The sequence below is a fragment of the Saccostrea cucullata genome, unplaced genomic scaffold (genome assembly GCF_032062105.1).
Source record: "Saccostrea cucullata isolate Sc308-1 unplaced genomic scaffold, CSIRO_AGI_Scuc_v1 ctg1149, whole genome shotgun sequence".
In the NCBI taxonomy this organism is placed as follows: Eukaryota; Metazoa; Mollusca; class Bivalvia; order Ostreida; family Ostreidae; genus Saccostrea; species Saccostrea cuccullata.
Window position 1 is genome coordinate 432219 of NW_026935988.1, and position 15197 is coordinate 447415.

The window sequence follows — 15197 nt, forward strand, 5'->3', positions numbered from 1 at the left end:
TGGAGGAAACTGTTTAAACTTAATCGGAGCTTGGTAGTAGATAGTGGCATGAAGAAGACCCCTTCCTGCCCAATGGCCCTGAGTTCCGGGTATAGGTATAAGCTTGTGCTAAAATCCACCGGGAAATTTTGGTTTGTCCATTTGAGTAACTTATTACCAGGGGTATAATTAAGGGGGATATTGAACAACTGAATAAATAAAAAAATAAATTGAGTAAGCTGCAGGAATCGGATAATCAAAATGGCACAATTTTCAGTCCTTTGTTTCATTGGAACTTTCCAAAAACGAACAATCTGTGTTCACTTTCACCAACAATTCATTTGTTACATCCCCTAGATCTAGATTCTCCGACCCTTTTTGATATACGTGAAGGATCATCAGGTTATTTAGTCTAGCTTGAGTCATAGTACCGACCAAAATAAACATTATTGTTGTTGCATAAGTTTTTCTTTTGTCATGATTTTACTTTCTTGATCCTGTGATATGACTTTTTTCTGCGGTTTGGGAACCAGTTGAAAGTCTCTGCTCTATATTTACCTGAAAATACAGATACACTAAATTTTACAATATCTTTTCTTTGCCATTCTGAAGCATGTACTATCGGAGAAAAGGTGTTTCGGGATCAAAGACAGTTGTTGTAACTTTCAAAAAACCTGAACGGATCCTAAATGTCACAAATTCTGAATTTGCTGTATATGTTAAAATTTTGATTTCCTAATCTTCACAAGTCAAATATCGAATGTAAGGCGGATGTTTTAAAATATCGGTATCAGGGGTCCGTTTTTACAAAAAAAAAAAAAAAAAAAACTTATTTTCTGAAAATATATCTTTCCATAGTAATCGGAATTGAGGCTGACAGCCTGATTAAAAAGTAGGTTCCTTTTCCTGTCACTCACATGAGGCTTACAAAGTCTTCGAGACGTTATAAACAATTGATCTTAAATAAAATTAAATGCATAAACACAGAACGATCGGTTGATTGCTACAAGTAAAATACATCCTTTTTGTCCACTCCGACTAAATATAAATAGGTGGTCTTGCACGGTGATTTGATTGGCAGAGAAAGCTAAGGCATTGATGAAATTCATCTATCCGATAAAACCAGATCACAGAAAGAACGGGGTTTACAAATTAAAGGTTTTGTTAAAGAACGACAAGATAAAGGCATTGGTAACCACAAAGATACATGCACGAAATTATTAACGTAAATTGCTGTAAATCTAATTTGCAAGCCATTTTTAGATTTTATTCTTTTGGTTAAAAAATAACTTTATAAAGAATTTATCAAAAAAAATAGAATTTAGAAAAAGTGGTAAGAACTCTAATTGCCCGAGAACGATTAGTCTAATTATCTACTTGTCCAGATATATGTAAAAATATATAGATAAGCAACACTTTTTATTCTGCAAACTGGTCAACTATGATAGTTGAAAACCAACTGGAAAATTATCTTCATTGGTAAGGCGATCAATTCATGTGACCCTAAAGGGCTTTTCAGTATAATTGATTACTACTAACAGAATTTATATTATCTCACGTATCTAATACGATTCGACATAATTTTGTTTCGTACATTATGTCAGAAGCGCGTGATTTTGTTTATCTACAGTCAATAACTGGTGCAACAGATATGTTTATCTACAATCAATGCAAGAGATAACCAGACTATGTGTTTATGACGTGTTTTTTTTTCCAACCGAATTCTTTCTGTGCCTTTGGTGAGTGTCTTATTGTACTAAAAAATAAGCTTCAAAAGTATAATTTATTCTCACAAATAACTGTTTATATAATGATGAATCTCTTAACTGTTTCCCTGACTGCACATGATGTGACGAAAGCATCTTCCAAAAGAGTCAAATATTTCATTAGAATCTGATTCACTCGTATTACCTATTGCTATCTGTTTTTAAAATTATTTTTATTTTGTCATTTTAAAGGTTTGATAAATCTTATTAATAAAATTAACATATAATAATATTCAGATTTTCCTTACGTACGAGGGTTGTTAGAAAAGTTCGCGGACAAGTTCAATTGTGAGCGCGCTATTTCCACGAAACCGGTCAAACTTTCCAGATAGAATATTTACCTTTTTTTCAATAAATATACAAGAAATTTTTGCTCTACGGTGATTATTAAAAAATATACAGAATTTTTATTTTGATAAAACTTGCTTCACGGAGCATGCTACATTTTGGCACGTTTACATCACAAAGACTATTTATTAAAGTTAAAAATTGCACAATTGTAGCGCAAAGAGATTTATGATATTAAACCTGCCGCTAAAGTATTAATGAAACGTCACTGGGAGAAATTTTGAACTAAATTGGAGGGTATATGACTGTTTTATTGCCGTTTGTATATGATATATATAAACACAGCCAAAAATCGTATACGTCATTGAGGGTATATATTTATATATAAATTATGTTTGCAGACTGGAAAATGTCTAAAAAGAGATTAAAATGTTCAAGATGCTGCCTGGAATTTCCTACACCTACAAAGGAGAAGTTTTCAAATGGTTGTAGCTTCATAAGAATGGATGGATTGAAAGATTAACTCCAGCGATACTTCAGTACCCCTGTATCGCATGGACGTTGTGTTGCGCCTATATGGTTTTGCATAGTTTCCATACCTGATCGATAAACTGATTAACCTCATAAACTTTTTTTAAGATCTCAATAATATTCGAATCAGTACAAAAGACATTGTAGATGGAAAGTAACATGTCTTGATATAGATATTCAATTTTAAAGTAGAAAAAAGATCAGAAAAATCTAAAGATTTACAGAACTGCGACAAAGGTTAACGGGTTGAAATCTGGTTGTTACGTCGCCTTACGTCAAGTGATTGCTCCGTGAATCCCATAACCTCATAGTATAAATCGTTGTAAATTTTCAAGATTTTTTTATATGGACCTGATTTTTTACATACCAATAAACAAAATGTAGGAATTTATTCAGACACAAGTCATACTTCACAGTACACAATGGATTTTCCGTAATTCAATGTGTCCGCGAACTTTTCTAACGACCCTCGTATGTAGCCACAATACCCTCATTAACTGTTTACAAGATTTATATCTCTAAGCAAGAGAATGAACTACGCATCTTCAATTTCTAAAACGAAGTTAGTTACTGACAAACAAGTAAAAGGAGGATAAATCAGGCTGAATTTAACGAAGGATCTCAAGGAGAGATAACTAATAGTATCAAATATCAAAGTCCATTAAACAATACAAGAAGGATAGGGCGACAACAATCAGTATTTAGTCTCAAATCCATAAAAGAGCAGAGCATTCTTTGTGATTACTAGTAGATCTTTTTACATTTTATATGGAAAAACTTCTATTAATAATTTAAGTGAAATTGACAATTTGTTCAAGATATATTTAGGTTTGAATGAATATATATATTTAAGGAATGAATTAAATAGCAACCCAAATTATACTGTATAACCTGGGTTGGGGCAGTTTACGCTTTAAAAACCTCGAAGCTGTTTATAAAAAAGCGTAAACTGCTCCAACCCAGGTAATAGAGTATAATTTGGGTTGCTATTTAATTCATTCCTTATAATTTAATTTTCAATCATTTTGAATAAAGAACAAGACAATATATCTCTTTAATATAAAACGCCTTCAAATTGTTCATATTTCAAACGTAACGTCAAGCGGATTGATACGATTTTGACGTAAGTCATTGTGACGTAAGCAAACCAGATTATACAATTTAGATTAATTTTTATCCAATTAAATGACGCGTTACAATCATAATTAAATTATTTGAAAATGAATTCGTATATTTCATTTATATATATTTCTATTTAAATACAATAAACTCAACAAAGACACGACGCAGATCGTCAACCCCCATGCATTAAAATTTTTTGGAGAAAACACTGGTAAAAGTCCAGACTGTATGCTACATTTCCTTACACTTGTCATTCATGTCAAGCACTTAAGCCTTTATGGCCCTTTAGGCCTTTGATTATTTTACACGTTCAAGGGATGAAAATAAAATGTCAGATTACTAAAGTGTAGTATTTGACATAACAGAGTTTATTTTATTAAAAATAAAAATTTAAAAGAACATCATTTTTAGAACATTCGATATTTACCAGGACAAAAAAAATCCGTTATACGGAAAGGTATTGAAACACTAATTAAACACATGAAAAATATTCCATACCTTTATATCTCAACTTTCAAATTATTTTAATCATTATTGTTTACCGTACATTGTGTCATAAGCGCGTGCTTTTGTTTATCTACAGTCAGTAACTGGTACAACAAACATGATTATCTTCAGTCAGTGCAAGTAAAAACTGGACTATGTGTTCATGAGGGTTTTTTTTCCAAACGAATTCTTTCTGTAAATTTGGTGAGTTTCTTATTGTACTTGAAAAAATAAGCTTCAAAGGTATTATTTACGCTCACAAATATTTTATATATAATATGAATCTCTTAACTGCTTCTCTGACTTCACATGATGTGACGCAAGCAACGTCCAAAAGAGTAAAATATTGCATTAAAGTCTGAGTCACTCGTGTTACCTATTGCTTTTGGTTTGAGTTAGCTTCCTATTATATCTGTTTTTAACTTAAATCTGTCATTAAGGTTGTATAGATCTTATTGATAAAACTTACGTATGTTGATATTCATATTTTCCTTATTTATATAGCCACAATACTGTGTACAGGGTTATTTTCGCTCTTTCACCCAGTCAATAAGAAATTATACTGTATTCTTCGAATTCGCCTCGCCCAAATGATAGTAGGGCGAAAGGGGCACAAATATAACGGGGGCTAAAATTTCCCTATTTACAGTAACCTCATCAACTGTTTACAAGATTTATATCTCTAAGCAAGAGAATGAACTAATCGTATTAAATTTCTAAGATTGATTGTATAATGTTTAACGTCCCTCTCTGGAATATTTCTTTAATATTGAGACGTCACCATTGCCGGTGAAGGGCTGAAAATTTAGGCCTATGCTCGGCACTTGGGGCATTTGAACTAGAAGGGATCTTTATCGTGCCACACCTGCTGTGACAAGGGGCATCGGTTAATACGGTCTCATCCGAAGGACTGTATTCTGTTATGTAACATCATGTCTGTCACTATTTAACACCAACGAAAGAAAATGAGATTAAGCCCCGCCCATTCTGTGATGTAAGCGGTCAATTATCTCTGCGAGCGGTTCAACATCTCACTAAGCGGTCCAACGTCAATTTTGTAATGCCCGCTCAGCAAAACATTTTAAAAGTTAAATTTTTTTCGTATAGATTTGTAACGGAACAAATTTTTAAAGGTATAACAATGTCATGTTTTATATCTAAATACAAACTTGTGAATTTGTCAGACTTAAATTCATCTCATTAGTTATGCACATCTTTGAAACTTTCGAAAATATTTCACCATGGAACGATCTTTTTAAAAGAAATCTCTGATCATGAAGAAATTACATATATGACAAAAGAACATCTTAATAGCTGAGAAAGAACACTAATGGAATATCCTCCAAATCATAGAGAAGAATTTATGAGAGAAACAATTGTCTGTTGTCTTACCTTTAACATATATTCATGAAAGTGGCAAGCTATTGAAAATAAGTTGATGAAATGATGACATCAACAGTATTGATGAAGTCAACATTTTCTTAGTATGATGCCTGCTATTGTAGTATTATGAAGTAATTAGTCAAAGTTCAAGTAATAAAAATAAAACTGTGAAATTACTAATGTAATATATTATTTGCATCATTTTATATACATATGCAATTCCATTGCTAAGTCGATACGGTATATCATGGTGAGCTTGAAATAAAAGATACCACAGAGTCCGACACTTCTGCTTCATATTTGGATATTTCGTTTGCAAAAGACGCTAATGGTAATATAACAACGAAGCTTTATGATTAACTTGATGACTTTAACTTTTCCATCGTCAACTGCCTTTACTTATGCAGCAATATATCTTTATCACCTGCATACGGACTATATATATCTCAGTTAAGTCGATACGCAAGAGAATGCTCTACGTATGAACAATTTCTTAAACGAGGTAAATTATTGACAATCAAGTTGATGAAACAAGAATATCAGAAGTCTCGTTTAAATGCATCATTTCGTAAGTTCTATGGTGGATACAATAACCTTGTATGCAAATACAATTTATCATTGAGTCAAATGCTGACTGACGTTTTTCATTCCAACAGTTAGTCCATTATTTATACACTGAATTGACGACAGATTTTTTCCTGATCATGACAACGAGCACACGGCGGTTATGAACGGTCGGCAGCGGATGCTCACTCCTCCATGGCACCTGATCCCACCTCTGATATTTCGGAGGTTCGTGTTTGCTCTGCTCTCATTTTGTATATTTGGTTAATGGACATTGAGATTAAATACTGTTCGTTAGCTCCATATCCTTCTTCATGCAATAATATTCCTTTTCTTTGTATAGAAAACACAAGGAGGAGTTTGTGATTTTAGAACATTTCATCATATAAGAATACGATGTCGTTATCGAAGTACACATCGACACCAGAGACGACAAACACCGCTCGGCTGGCGAGGCTCATACTGGGACCATGTACTGATGTATTACGTGAAATTCTTAAAAAGGAAATTCCACCGTCTGATTTATCCAAGAAAGTCAAAGAATGGACTGATGATTTTAAGAAAAACAAAAAACGCAACCCTCTTAATCCATCACAAAATGACATCATTTTCCCCTCACTAACAAATCAGTATTGGGGAGACTATTCAGACCTTGATATATCTATCTTGTACATCATTCTTCGGAATGTCAGTAAAATACCTCCACATTCTAAAGGTTGGGGCAAGAACCCAGACCCCGCTGATAGAAGTGTCGCCGCAAATATCGAACGGATTCGTCTTCTTCGGAACAAATACTACGGCCATTCTGCCGATATATTTCTTTCTGACTCTAAATTTAGTCAGGAATGGCGGAACATCCGGGACATCGTTGTTGAATTAGAGCGCCATCTAGGGACGTCTACTGTCTACCAGGAGTCTGTGAAAGAAATAAAAGCATGTTCCATGGATCCTGAACATGAGCATAAATACATAAATCGACTTGGGGTTCTTGAAGATCTACATTCATCTGTGTCTAAATTTTCAGGTATATATACTTTGAAATAGAGGCTCATTTTACTTAAATACTGGTTATTTTGAATTATTTTATACTCTCTTCAAAGAATATGGAACAGAAAGTAGCAACAGATTTCTTTGCTTAAGATTGTGAAAAGTAGATCTACTGCTTATGTTTCAACTGGAAGGATTGGTTATTTGTTTTTAAGTAAAGCTAATGAGAAAAAAATATGTGTGATAAAATTCCTTACATTATCCAAGCAGAGTTGAGTTTTTATACCTTTATCGTTTGTTTTTAGAAAAAAAAAACAAAACAGCTTTCCTATTAAATTCTCCTTTCCATATTTACATTAATTTAAACTCTCAAATGTTCAAAATCGATTTTAAATTACACTATTTTGAGTGTATTAAAATAAATATATATTTTCAGAGAAGCTGAGTGACATGGAAAAGAAACTAAGTTTGCGCATTGGTAAGTGATGAACTTGTTGATCATGTTATCTCAGAACATCTCAATGCATATTTCTCTGTGATTAATATTTCGTATATTGCCTTGATTTTTTTCAGATCCAAATCTTGAAAAAGAAATTGGTATGTATATGTTCATATTGTCCTCAGTTAAAGATTTATCAAAACGTATATACGTTTATGATACCCAATGGCTGGGTTTTATTTTAATAGCCAGGACGAATAACTGACGGAGATTTTTCATCACTCAAACTTTGTCTCCAATGCCATTATATATAAAAAGGGTATATATATATATACGGCATCAAAATCTGTTTTCTATCAAAGAAATCTAACAGATTATTAACTGAATTTACATGTACGATTATTTGCATCTTATTTTAATTTGGGGAATAACTATCTTCTAATTTGGTATTTGCGATCGTTAATGCTGATTTAACGGTCGCAAACTGAGTTTTACCGGCGACGCGTAAGTGGAGCCGGTAAAACGGATGTTTGCGACCGTTAAATCAGCATTAACGGTCGCAAACACCAAATTAGAAGATCAGTTATTCCCATTCTTATGCAATCCATGCATTTTGTTTGTTGTTAACATTTTATTTTGATGAGTTTCGTTATACAAATACGTCACGGAGCATTGTGTTTTTGCGTCGCTCTTTTATGACATCACAATTAAAAGCTTATATGCTTGTTTATCAGTGCATATAAGCTTATCAAAACGTGTTTTACAAAACAACTGCACTAGAATATGGAATGAATTTAATAGCTGTCCATTTTATACGGTATAAACTGGGTTGGGGCAGATATGCTATCGCGGTATATAAAAAAGCGTAAAATGTTGCAACCCAGTTTCTATCGTATAAAATGGGTAGTTTTTAAATTTATTGCTTATAATTTTAATTTTCCTTCATTTAATGTAAGAAAAAAAGATCATTGTTCTAAAAAATGACTTCTATTTGTAAAAAAAAAAAAATTGAATGTAACGCCGCAGATTGATACGTTTTTGACGCAAGTCATTGTGAGGTAGGCAACACATTCTATACGTTATAAAGTAATATTTTTATCCAATCAAATACAGCGTTAGAACAAGAATTAAATTATTGTGTTGAAAAGGCATCTTTAAGAAAACGAAACAGTGACCAAAATAATTGTTAAAGTAGGATGAATAGGAGGTGGTCACATGCAGAATATGAGTTAACCATAAAATTTCCATTCAAAATTTTTTTAGAGATGTAGGCTATCGAATACAAATTTCTGTAGTTTGCTGGGGGAAAATGTAGAAAACACATAGAGACCGGTAAAGTCTTTATTATAATGTAACTCGTACATATTAGTAAACTTCATAGAAATCAACAGTATTAAAGTAAATTGATAAGATATTGTCTATTCTCTCTCAAAAATAAGAGAAGATTTTAGAAAAGGAAAACGGTAACTACCTGTATAATGTTTCCAAAATCTTGAAAATCCTAAAAATTGTTCCATTTGTAATAAACAAACATATAAAGCTATGTATCTGGGGAGGCAAAATTAAAAAATCTAACCTTTTCTGATAGAAATAGGATATAGGTTAAAGCAAGCATGATGTAAACATACTGAAATATATTTTACAGCTAAGATTAAAAAAAAATAACTAATTAAAAAAAAATGTTTACATCTTCAACACATTAGTCATCTAGGTTTGAAAGGGTCATGCTATTCCTACTTAATATATTTTTGTATTGTCCAAGATATTTTAGAATATTACTCGTAAAAGTAATTAAAATTTTATCTGAATACAACTATAGCTACTAAAATGTTTATTTACACGCGATTATCATTATGGCATTTCTTATTTTTCTTTGGGCTAAATGACAGAAATAAAGCCACAAGTACAGCAAAAATTTTACACAATATTTTTACGTCAATGCTAAATAAATTTTACTCTGAAAATACAAAAGTTAGAACTGTTCGGTAGCAATACACTAATAATTTTTATGTTCAATTTTTAAAACAAAAATATCATAATCAGTTTTATTTAAACTCATGATAGAAACAACAAGGGTTATGGTCAACAGTCATCATAAGGAAACGGAGAAAATCCTTGTTAAAACCCGGGCATTTGACAGAGCAAAAGAACTGTTAGAGAAAAACGGACACGTGGTGATTAAAGGCATCCCTGGAGCTGGGAAAACTACATTAGCCAAGTACTTGTTGAAGATTGCCATTGAGGGAGGGAAACGTCCTCTTCAAGTATTTAAGTTCTCCAGACTCTATGGCAGGGTTTCACCGATTGATAATTTAGCGATATTTATTGATAATGCATTTGGGGAATTCTCCTTTTCAGTGAATGATTTAAATGAATTTTTGAATAAGAAGGAATTGATAGAATCTCTTGTGAAATCCAAGAATAATGAAATGGGAAATGTACTCATTGTGACTGTCAGAAACGATATTTTTAAGGAAATAACCGCTAAACAGAAACATGCCGCTCTACTTTTTTCATCAATGACTGATTTATCAACTGGTGAATATGCTTTGGAAACTGAGGAGCTCGTTATGTTTCTAGAAAATTATAACCTTCCAGGAAAAACAAAAGAAAACTTTAAATTAAGACAGGCCGAGGTACCCTGGGGCTTTCCACAATGTTGCAGACTGGCGCGTGAAAATCCTGCTTTCGGAAAAGATCTTTCAAATTTTCTTCGTTGTCCCTCAATTTTCCTAAAAAAATATCTGGAAACCCTGATTAGAGAAAGAGCTGTTAAAATGTCAGTGCTTATATACCTTCTGTTGAAAGGTGGAAGTGTGGAGTCCTCACTGTTCTCTGTTCAAAAAGATAGGAAAATTAAATCCATTGCATTAAAAATGCTTGAAATCAGTCCCCGTTTACTTGGTGAATTCCACGAAAGTGTAAAGGTTTTTGAAGGTTTTTTAACAATGTACGATAAAATTAACGATTTGTATTCCTTTTCACATAGCTCAGTACAAGATATTTTATTCCATACTCTTATTGTCACTCTTCCCGAGGAAACAATTCTAAATTGTCACCCTGTCTTGCTTCAAAGATTGACAACAGCTGAGCATCTGAAAAGCAGAAACATTTTGGTTGATGCAGAATTGTTTGCAATTATTTCTAGTAGAATAGTTCAAAGTTTGAGAGATAGATCACCTGATGAATATGAATCCATTTCTTTTTTAGATTTATGGAAAGACGAAGCATTTTTTGAATATGTCTTAAAAGATCAGGTCTGTAGTGACCGCTTTCAGGAAAGTTTTGATTCAAATGGTAACTCATTGCTAGTGCATTTTGCAAAATCAGGTCAAATCGCTTGGGTGCAACACTTGTTACAACGTAGTTGTGATAAAATTCAAAAATATAGATCCCTGAATGCCGCGAGTAGCAAAAATCATGTACAAATCGTAAATCTGATTTTATTAGAAGATATAAAATGTGATTTAAATGCTTGTTTCCACGCAGTACAAAGTGGTAATTTAGATTTGGTATTCAAAATCTGTAAGTCTGTAGATTTGAGTCAAACTTGTTTATCAATTGTAAGGGCTAATACTTATCACAGTTTAATCCAAGAGGCTTGCGACTCGGGACAAACTCATTTAGTACAGCCTTTGATTGAAAAATATCCTATTTTGAAAGATATTAAATCTAGAAATGGCGACACTGTGTTGCATTATGCATCTAAAATTGGTGATATCAGTATAAGCAGCTATCTAGTAGATAATTACCCAGAATTAATTGACGTCAAAAACAAGGACGGGTTCACAGCATTATATTCTGTATGTGCAAATGGCGACACAAAACTGATTTCTTTTCTAATAGAAAAAGGGTTTGATATCAATGCTTTGACAAACGATAATGTAAGTGTCCTTCATATTGCTTGTTTATGTGGTAACTATGATGCATGTGCCTTTCTTGTCACTAATTATCCACAATTACTGGACATAGATTTCAATGGAAGATTCACCGTGTTACAAGTTGCATGTGTATCTGGAGACAGAAGATTGATTTCTTTTCTAATAGATAAAAAAATGGATATTAATGCACTGACAGATAATGGAGAAAGTGCCCTTCATATTGCATGTCGTAATGGTAATTACGATGCATGTGAATTTCTTGTCACTTATTATCCGCAATTAATTGACGACATAAACAACAACGGACACACAATATTACACTCTGCATGTGAAAATGGAGACAGAAAATTAATTTCTTTTCTGATAGAAAAAGGTTTAGATATAAATGCACAGACAATTGATAGAGAAAGTGTCCTTCATATTGCATGTCGTAATGGTAATTATGATGCATGTGAATTTCTTGTCACTAATTATCCACAATTAATTGACGTCAAAGACAATGACGGGTACACAATATTACATGTTGCATGTGAAAATGGAGACAGAAAGTTAATTTCTTTTCTGATAGAAAAAGGTTTGGATATTGATGCACAGACAAATAATGGGAAAAAGGTTCTTAATATTGCATGCTTAAATGGTAATTATGATGCATGTAAATATCTTTTCAATAAACGTCCACAATTAATTGACGTCAAAGACAATAGTGGGTACACAGTATTACACTATGCATGTGCAAATGGAAGCATGAAAATTGTTTCTTTTCTGATAGAAATAGGCTTGGATGTTAATGCATTGGCGGGCGATGGAAAAAGTGTCCTTAACATTGCATGTTTATATGGTAAGTATAATGCATGTGAATTTCTTGTCACTAATTATCCACAATTAATTGACGTCATAGACAAAAGAGGGTACACAATATTACACTGTGCATGTGAAAGTGGAAATAGAAAGTTAATTTCTCTTCTGATAGAAAAAGGTTTGGATGTTAATGCACTGACAAATGACGGAGATAGTGCCCTTCATATTGCATGTAGTCATGGTAAGTATGATGCATGTGAATTCCTTGTTACTAATTATCCACAATTAATGGACGTCAAAAACAATGATGGTTACACAATATTACACTCTGCATGTATAAATGGAAGCATGAAAATAATTTGTTTTCTGATAGAGAAAGGTTTGGATGTTAATGCACTGACAAACAATGGGGAAAATGTCCTTCATATTGCATGTCTCAGTGGTAGGTATGAAGCATGTGAATTCTTTGTTTCCTATTATCCAAATTTAACTGACGTCAAAAAACATTAGAATGTGCACAGTATTACATTCTGCATGTGTAAATGGAGACAGGAAATTGATTTCGTTTTTGATTGAAAAGGGTCAGAATATTCATGCTTTTAGAGATGATGGAAAAAATGCCCTTCATATATTCATATCGTTAGAATGATGCATGTGAATATCTTATTACTAATTTTCCACAAATAGCCGAGGTCAAGGACAATAAAGGGTACACAGTATTACACACTGCATGTAAGAGCGGAGATAAAAAAAAATATTTCTTTTCTGATAGACAGAGGTTTAAATATAAATGCACTGACAAATGATGGAGATAGTGTCCTTCATATTGCATGTTGCCATCGTAGGTATCTTGCATGTGAATTTCTTGTCATTAAATATCCACAATTAACTGGCGTCAAAAACAATAAAGGGTACACAGCGTTACATTCTGCATGTGTTGACCGTGGAGACAGTAAACTTATTTCTTTTCTGATAGAAAAGGGTTTTGATGTTAATGCATTGACAAATGATGGGGAGAATGTCTTTGATATTGCTTGTTCCCATGGAAATATTGATTTATGTACATTCATTGGCACTTCTTATGCACTATTACGTCAGTCAAAAGATTATTCTGGTATTACTCTTGAACATGTTGCATCATAAATGGGAATCTAGAATCTCGAGGGGTTATCAAAAAGTTTGTGGACTAGCGCCAGAAAATTAAGACCGCTTTATGTACAATAATGAATGAATGAATGAATGAAAAAAGAAATATCTAGTAAGTATGATATTTTCTATCTAAACAACAAACCACAAATCATAAATGTTATTCTTTAATAAATTAATGTTTTTGTAAGGAATGGTATATCCAGGTGACGCAACTTTGAAAATGACGTTTTTTTTTACCTATGTGTAACTGAGAAAAACTATTTTGATATGAACATTTGACATTTAAAATCCCGTTGATTCAGGTGTATTGGGACACTATTGTTCCATAAAATATGGAATTTTTACCTCATTTTGGAAGTTCCATGAAATTTTATCGGGAATTTTACATGGAGTATCCAAACAAATATTGCTTGAAAATGAGGTAAAAAAATATGTGACCTAGGAAATTGTTTAACCAGGCTACGGAGAAATAATGTGCGTTAGAGTATTTTTTTAATGCCAAATAGATTCAGAGGGAAAAGGAGTAAACAGTTAATGCCGATTTGTAGTCAATGTGTGAAAAATCAATCACGTCAATAAATGACGTTGTTCATGTCTTGTAGATATTTAACTCCATAAAGCAAAACAAAAAATCGAAATCTTTCCCTTGTATAAATCCATTTCGAATATTGTGTTATTAAAAGGATGTTCATGACATTTTAAATCAAATAAACAAGACGGATTAAATTTTAACCCAGCTCCAGGGAAACTCATCAAAATAAGTCTATAAGATGGAAGAAGCATACATTAAAAAACAATGATGTTGTCACGTTTCAAAACTTGACACATGATTATAACAAGTGATTTTTGGAAATAATGAACGTATAAAGCTAATTTTTCAACATTTCTTTATTTTTTTATGTTTTATGTTCCATGAAAATTTTTTAAGCTCAGACTACATAGTACTAATTTTATTGCCATAGTCCACGAACTTTTTGATAACCTCTCGTATTTAAGTATTTAGTAAATATTTTGAATGTACATTGTATGGCAATTGATGAATTGTATAAAAACAATATCTGTTTCTTAAAAAGGATTTAAATTCCATTTCGTGTTAATTATTTTTAATTATTTTTATATTAATGTTTTATGCATAATTGTATTTGTTTTATTGCTCATAGACGTTTATTATCCTTTTACCCCTGTGTGTGTATGTTTATCTGTCAGTACGTCTTATCGCAAATGCTTTAAATTTTAGCACACTTTTTGTTTTGGAATGCCATAATGTGGGATTTATTTTTGTTCGAATCCGATGTCAACTCCCTGTTTATCTGTATGACTGTATGTCCAATATGTAATTGCTGGAAATTTTAGTACACTTTTTGTCGAGGTATGCAATAGTACGTTAATTCAATGTTTTATGCTGAATAATTGTATTTGTTTTACCCTTTTCCTTTTATTCTTTTGTGGTTTACAAATAAAACATGTTTCTAACACCTTTTGAATTTACATGTTTATTTTTTAAGCCGGATTACAATATAAAGTGCATGGTGCAAAGTGGCATGATTAAAAATTAGATTTAAATAATTTGTATAATTTTATAGTGTTTTTTTCTCTGTGATCGTAAATTATATCATAAATATAGCAAAGCAAAAAAATTAATATTTAACACCTAAAATGTATGTTGTGCTCTTACTCTTCATCTTTCCTATCAATTATTGTCAAGTTGATCATGTCATTGCTAGTTTTGTTAAAAGTTAAAAATAGCTATCCAAAGCCAATTATTTTGAAAAGGTACAAAGTACCGATAGTATGATCTTCTAATTATTGGCCGAACCCAATATC

The 15197-nt window shown here is 32.2% G+C and overlaps 1 protein-coding gene across 2 annotated transcripts; it reads left to right on the forward strand.

Annotated features, from left to right (window-relative positions):
* The first annotated feature begins 1690 nt into the window (after nucleotides 1–1690).
* LOC134244433 (uncharacterized) lies at nucleotides 1691–13994 on the forward strand. 2 transcript variants are annotated; one of them, XM_062726698.1, is made up of 5 exons: nucleotides 1691–1718; nucleotides 6492–7143; nucleotides 7543–7584; nucleotides 7680–7703; nucleotides 9610–13994. In XM_062726698.1, exons 2-5 carry the CDS (start codon nucleotides 6516–6518, stop codon nucleotides 12732–12734), a joined length of 3819 nt encoding a protein of 1272 aa, XP_062582682.1. In that variant the 5' UTR covers nucleotides 1691–1718; nucleotides 6492–6515; the 3' UTR covers nucleotides 12735–13994. The 2 variants fall into 2 exon arrangements, with proteins under 2 accessions (XP_062582682.1, XP_062582681.1); XM_062726697.1 differs by lacking the exon at nucleotides 1691–1718 and adding an exon at nucleotides 4300–4376 and having other exon boundaries at nucleotides 6463–7143.
* The last annotated feature ends 1203 nt before the right edge of the window (nucleotides 13995–15197 follow it).

What these genes read in the sequence shown, in the direction of transcription:
- LOC134244433 (XM_062726698.1), top strand. Translation starts at nt 6,516, where the DNA reads ATGTCGTTATCGAAGTACACATCGACACCAGAGACGACAAACACCGCT. An exon ending in GAAACTAAGTTTGCGCATTG is followed by an intron (nt 7,585 to 7,679) that starts GTAAGTGATGAA and finishes GATTTTTTTCAG; the next exon opens with ATCCAAATCTTGAAAAAGAA. An exon ending in AAATCTTGAAAAAGAAATTG is followed by an intron (nt 7,704 to 9,609) that starts GTATGTATATGT and finishes AACTCATGATAG; the next exon opens with AAACAACAAGGGTTATGGTC.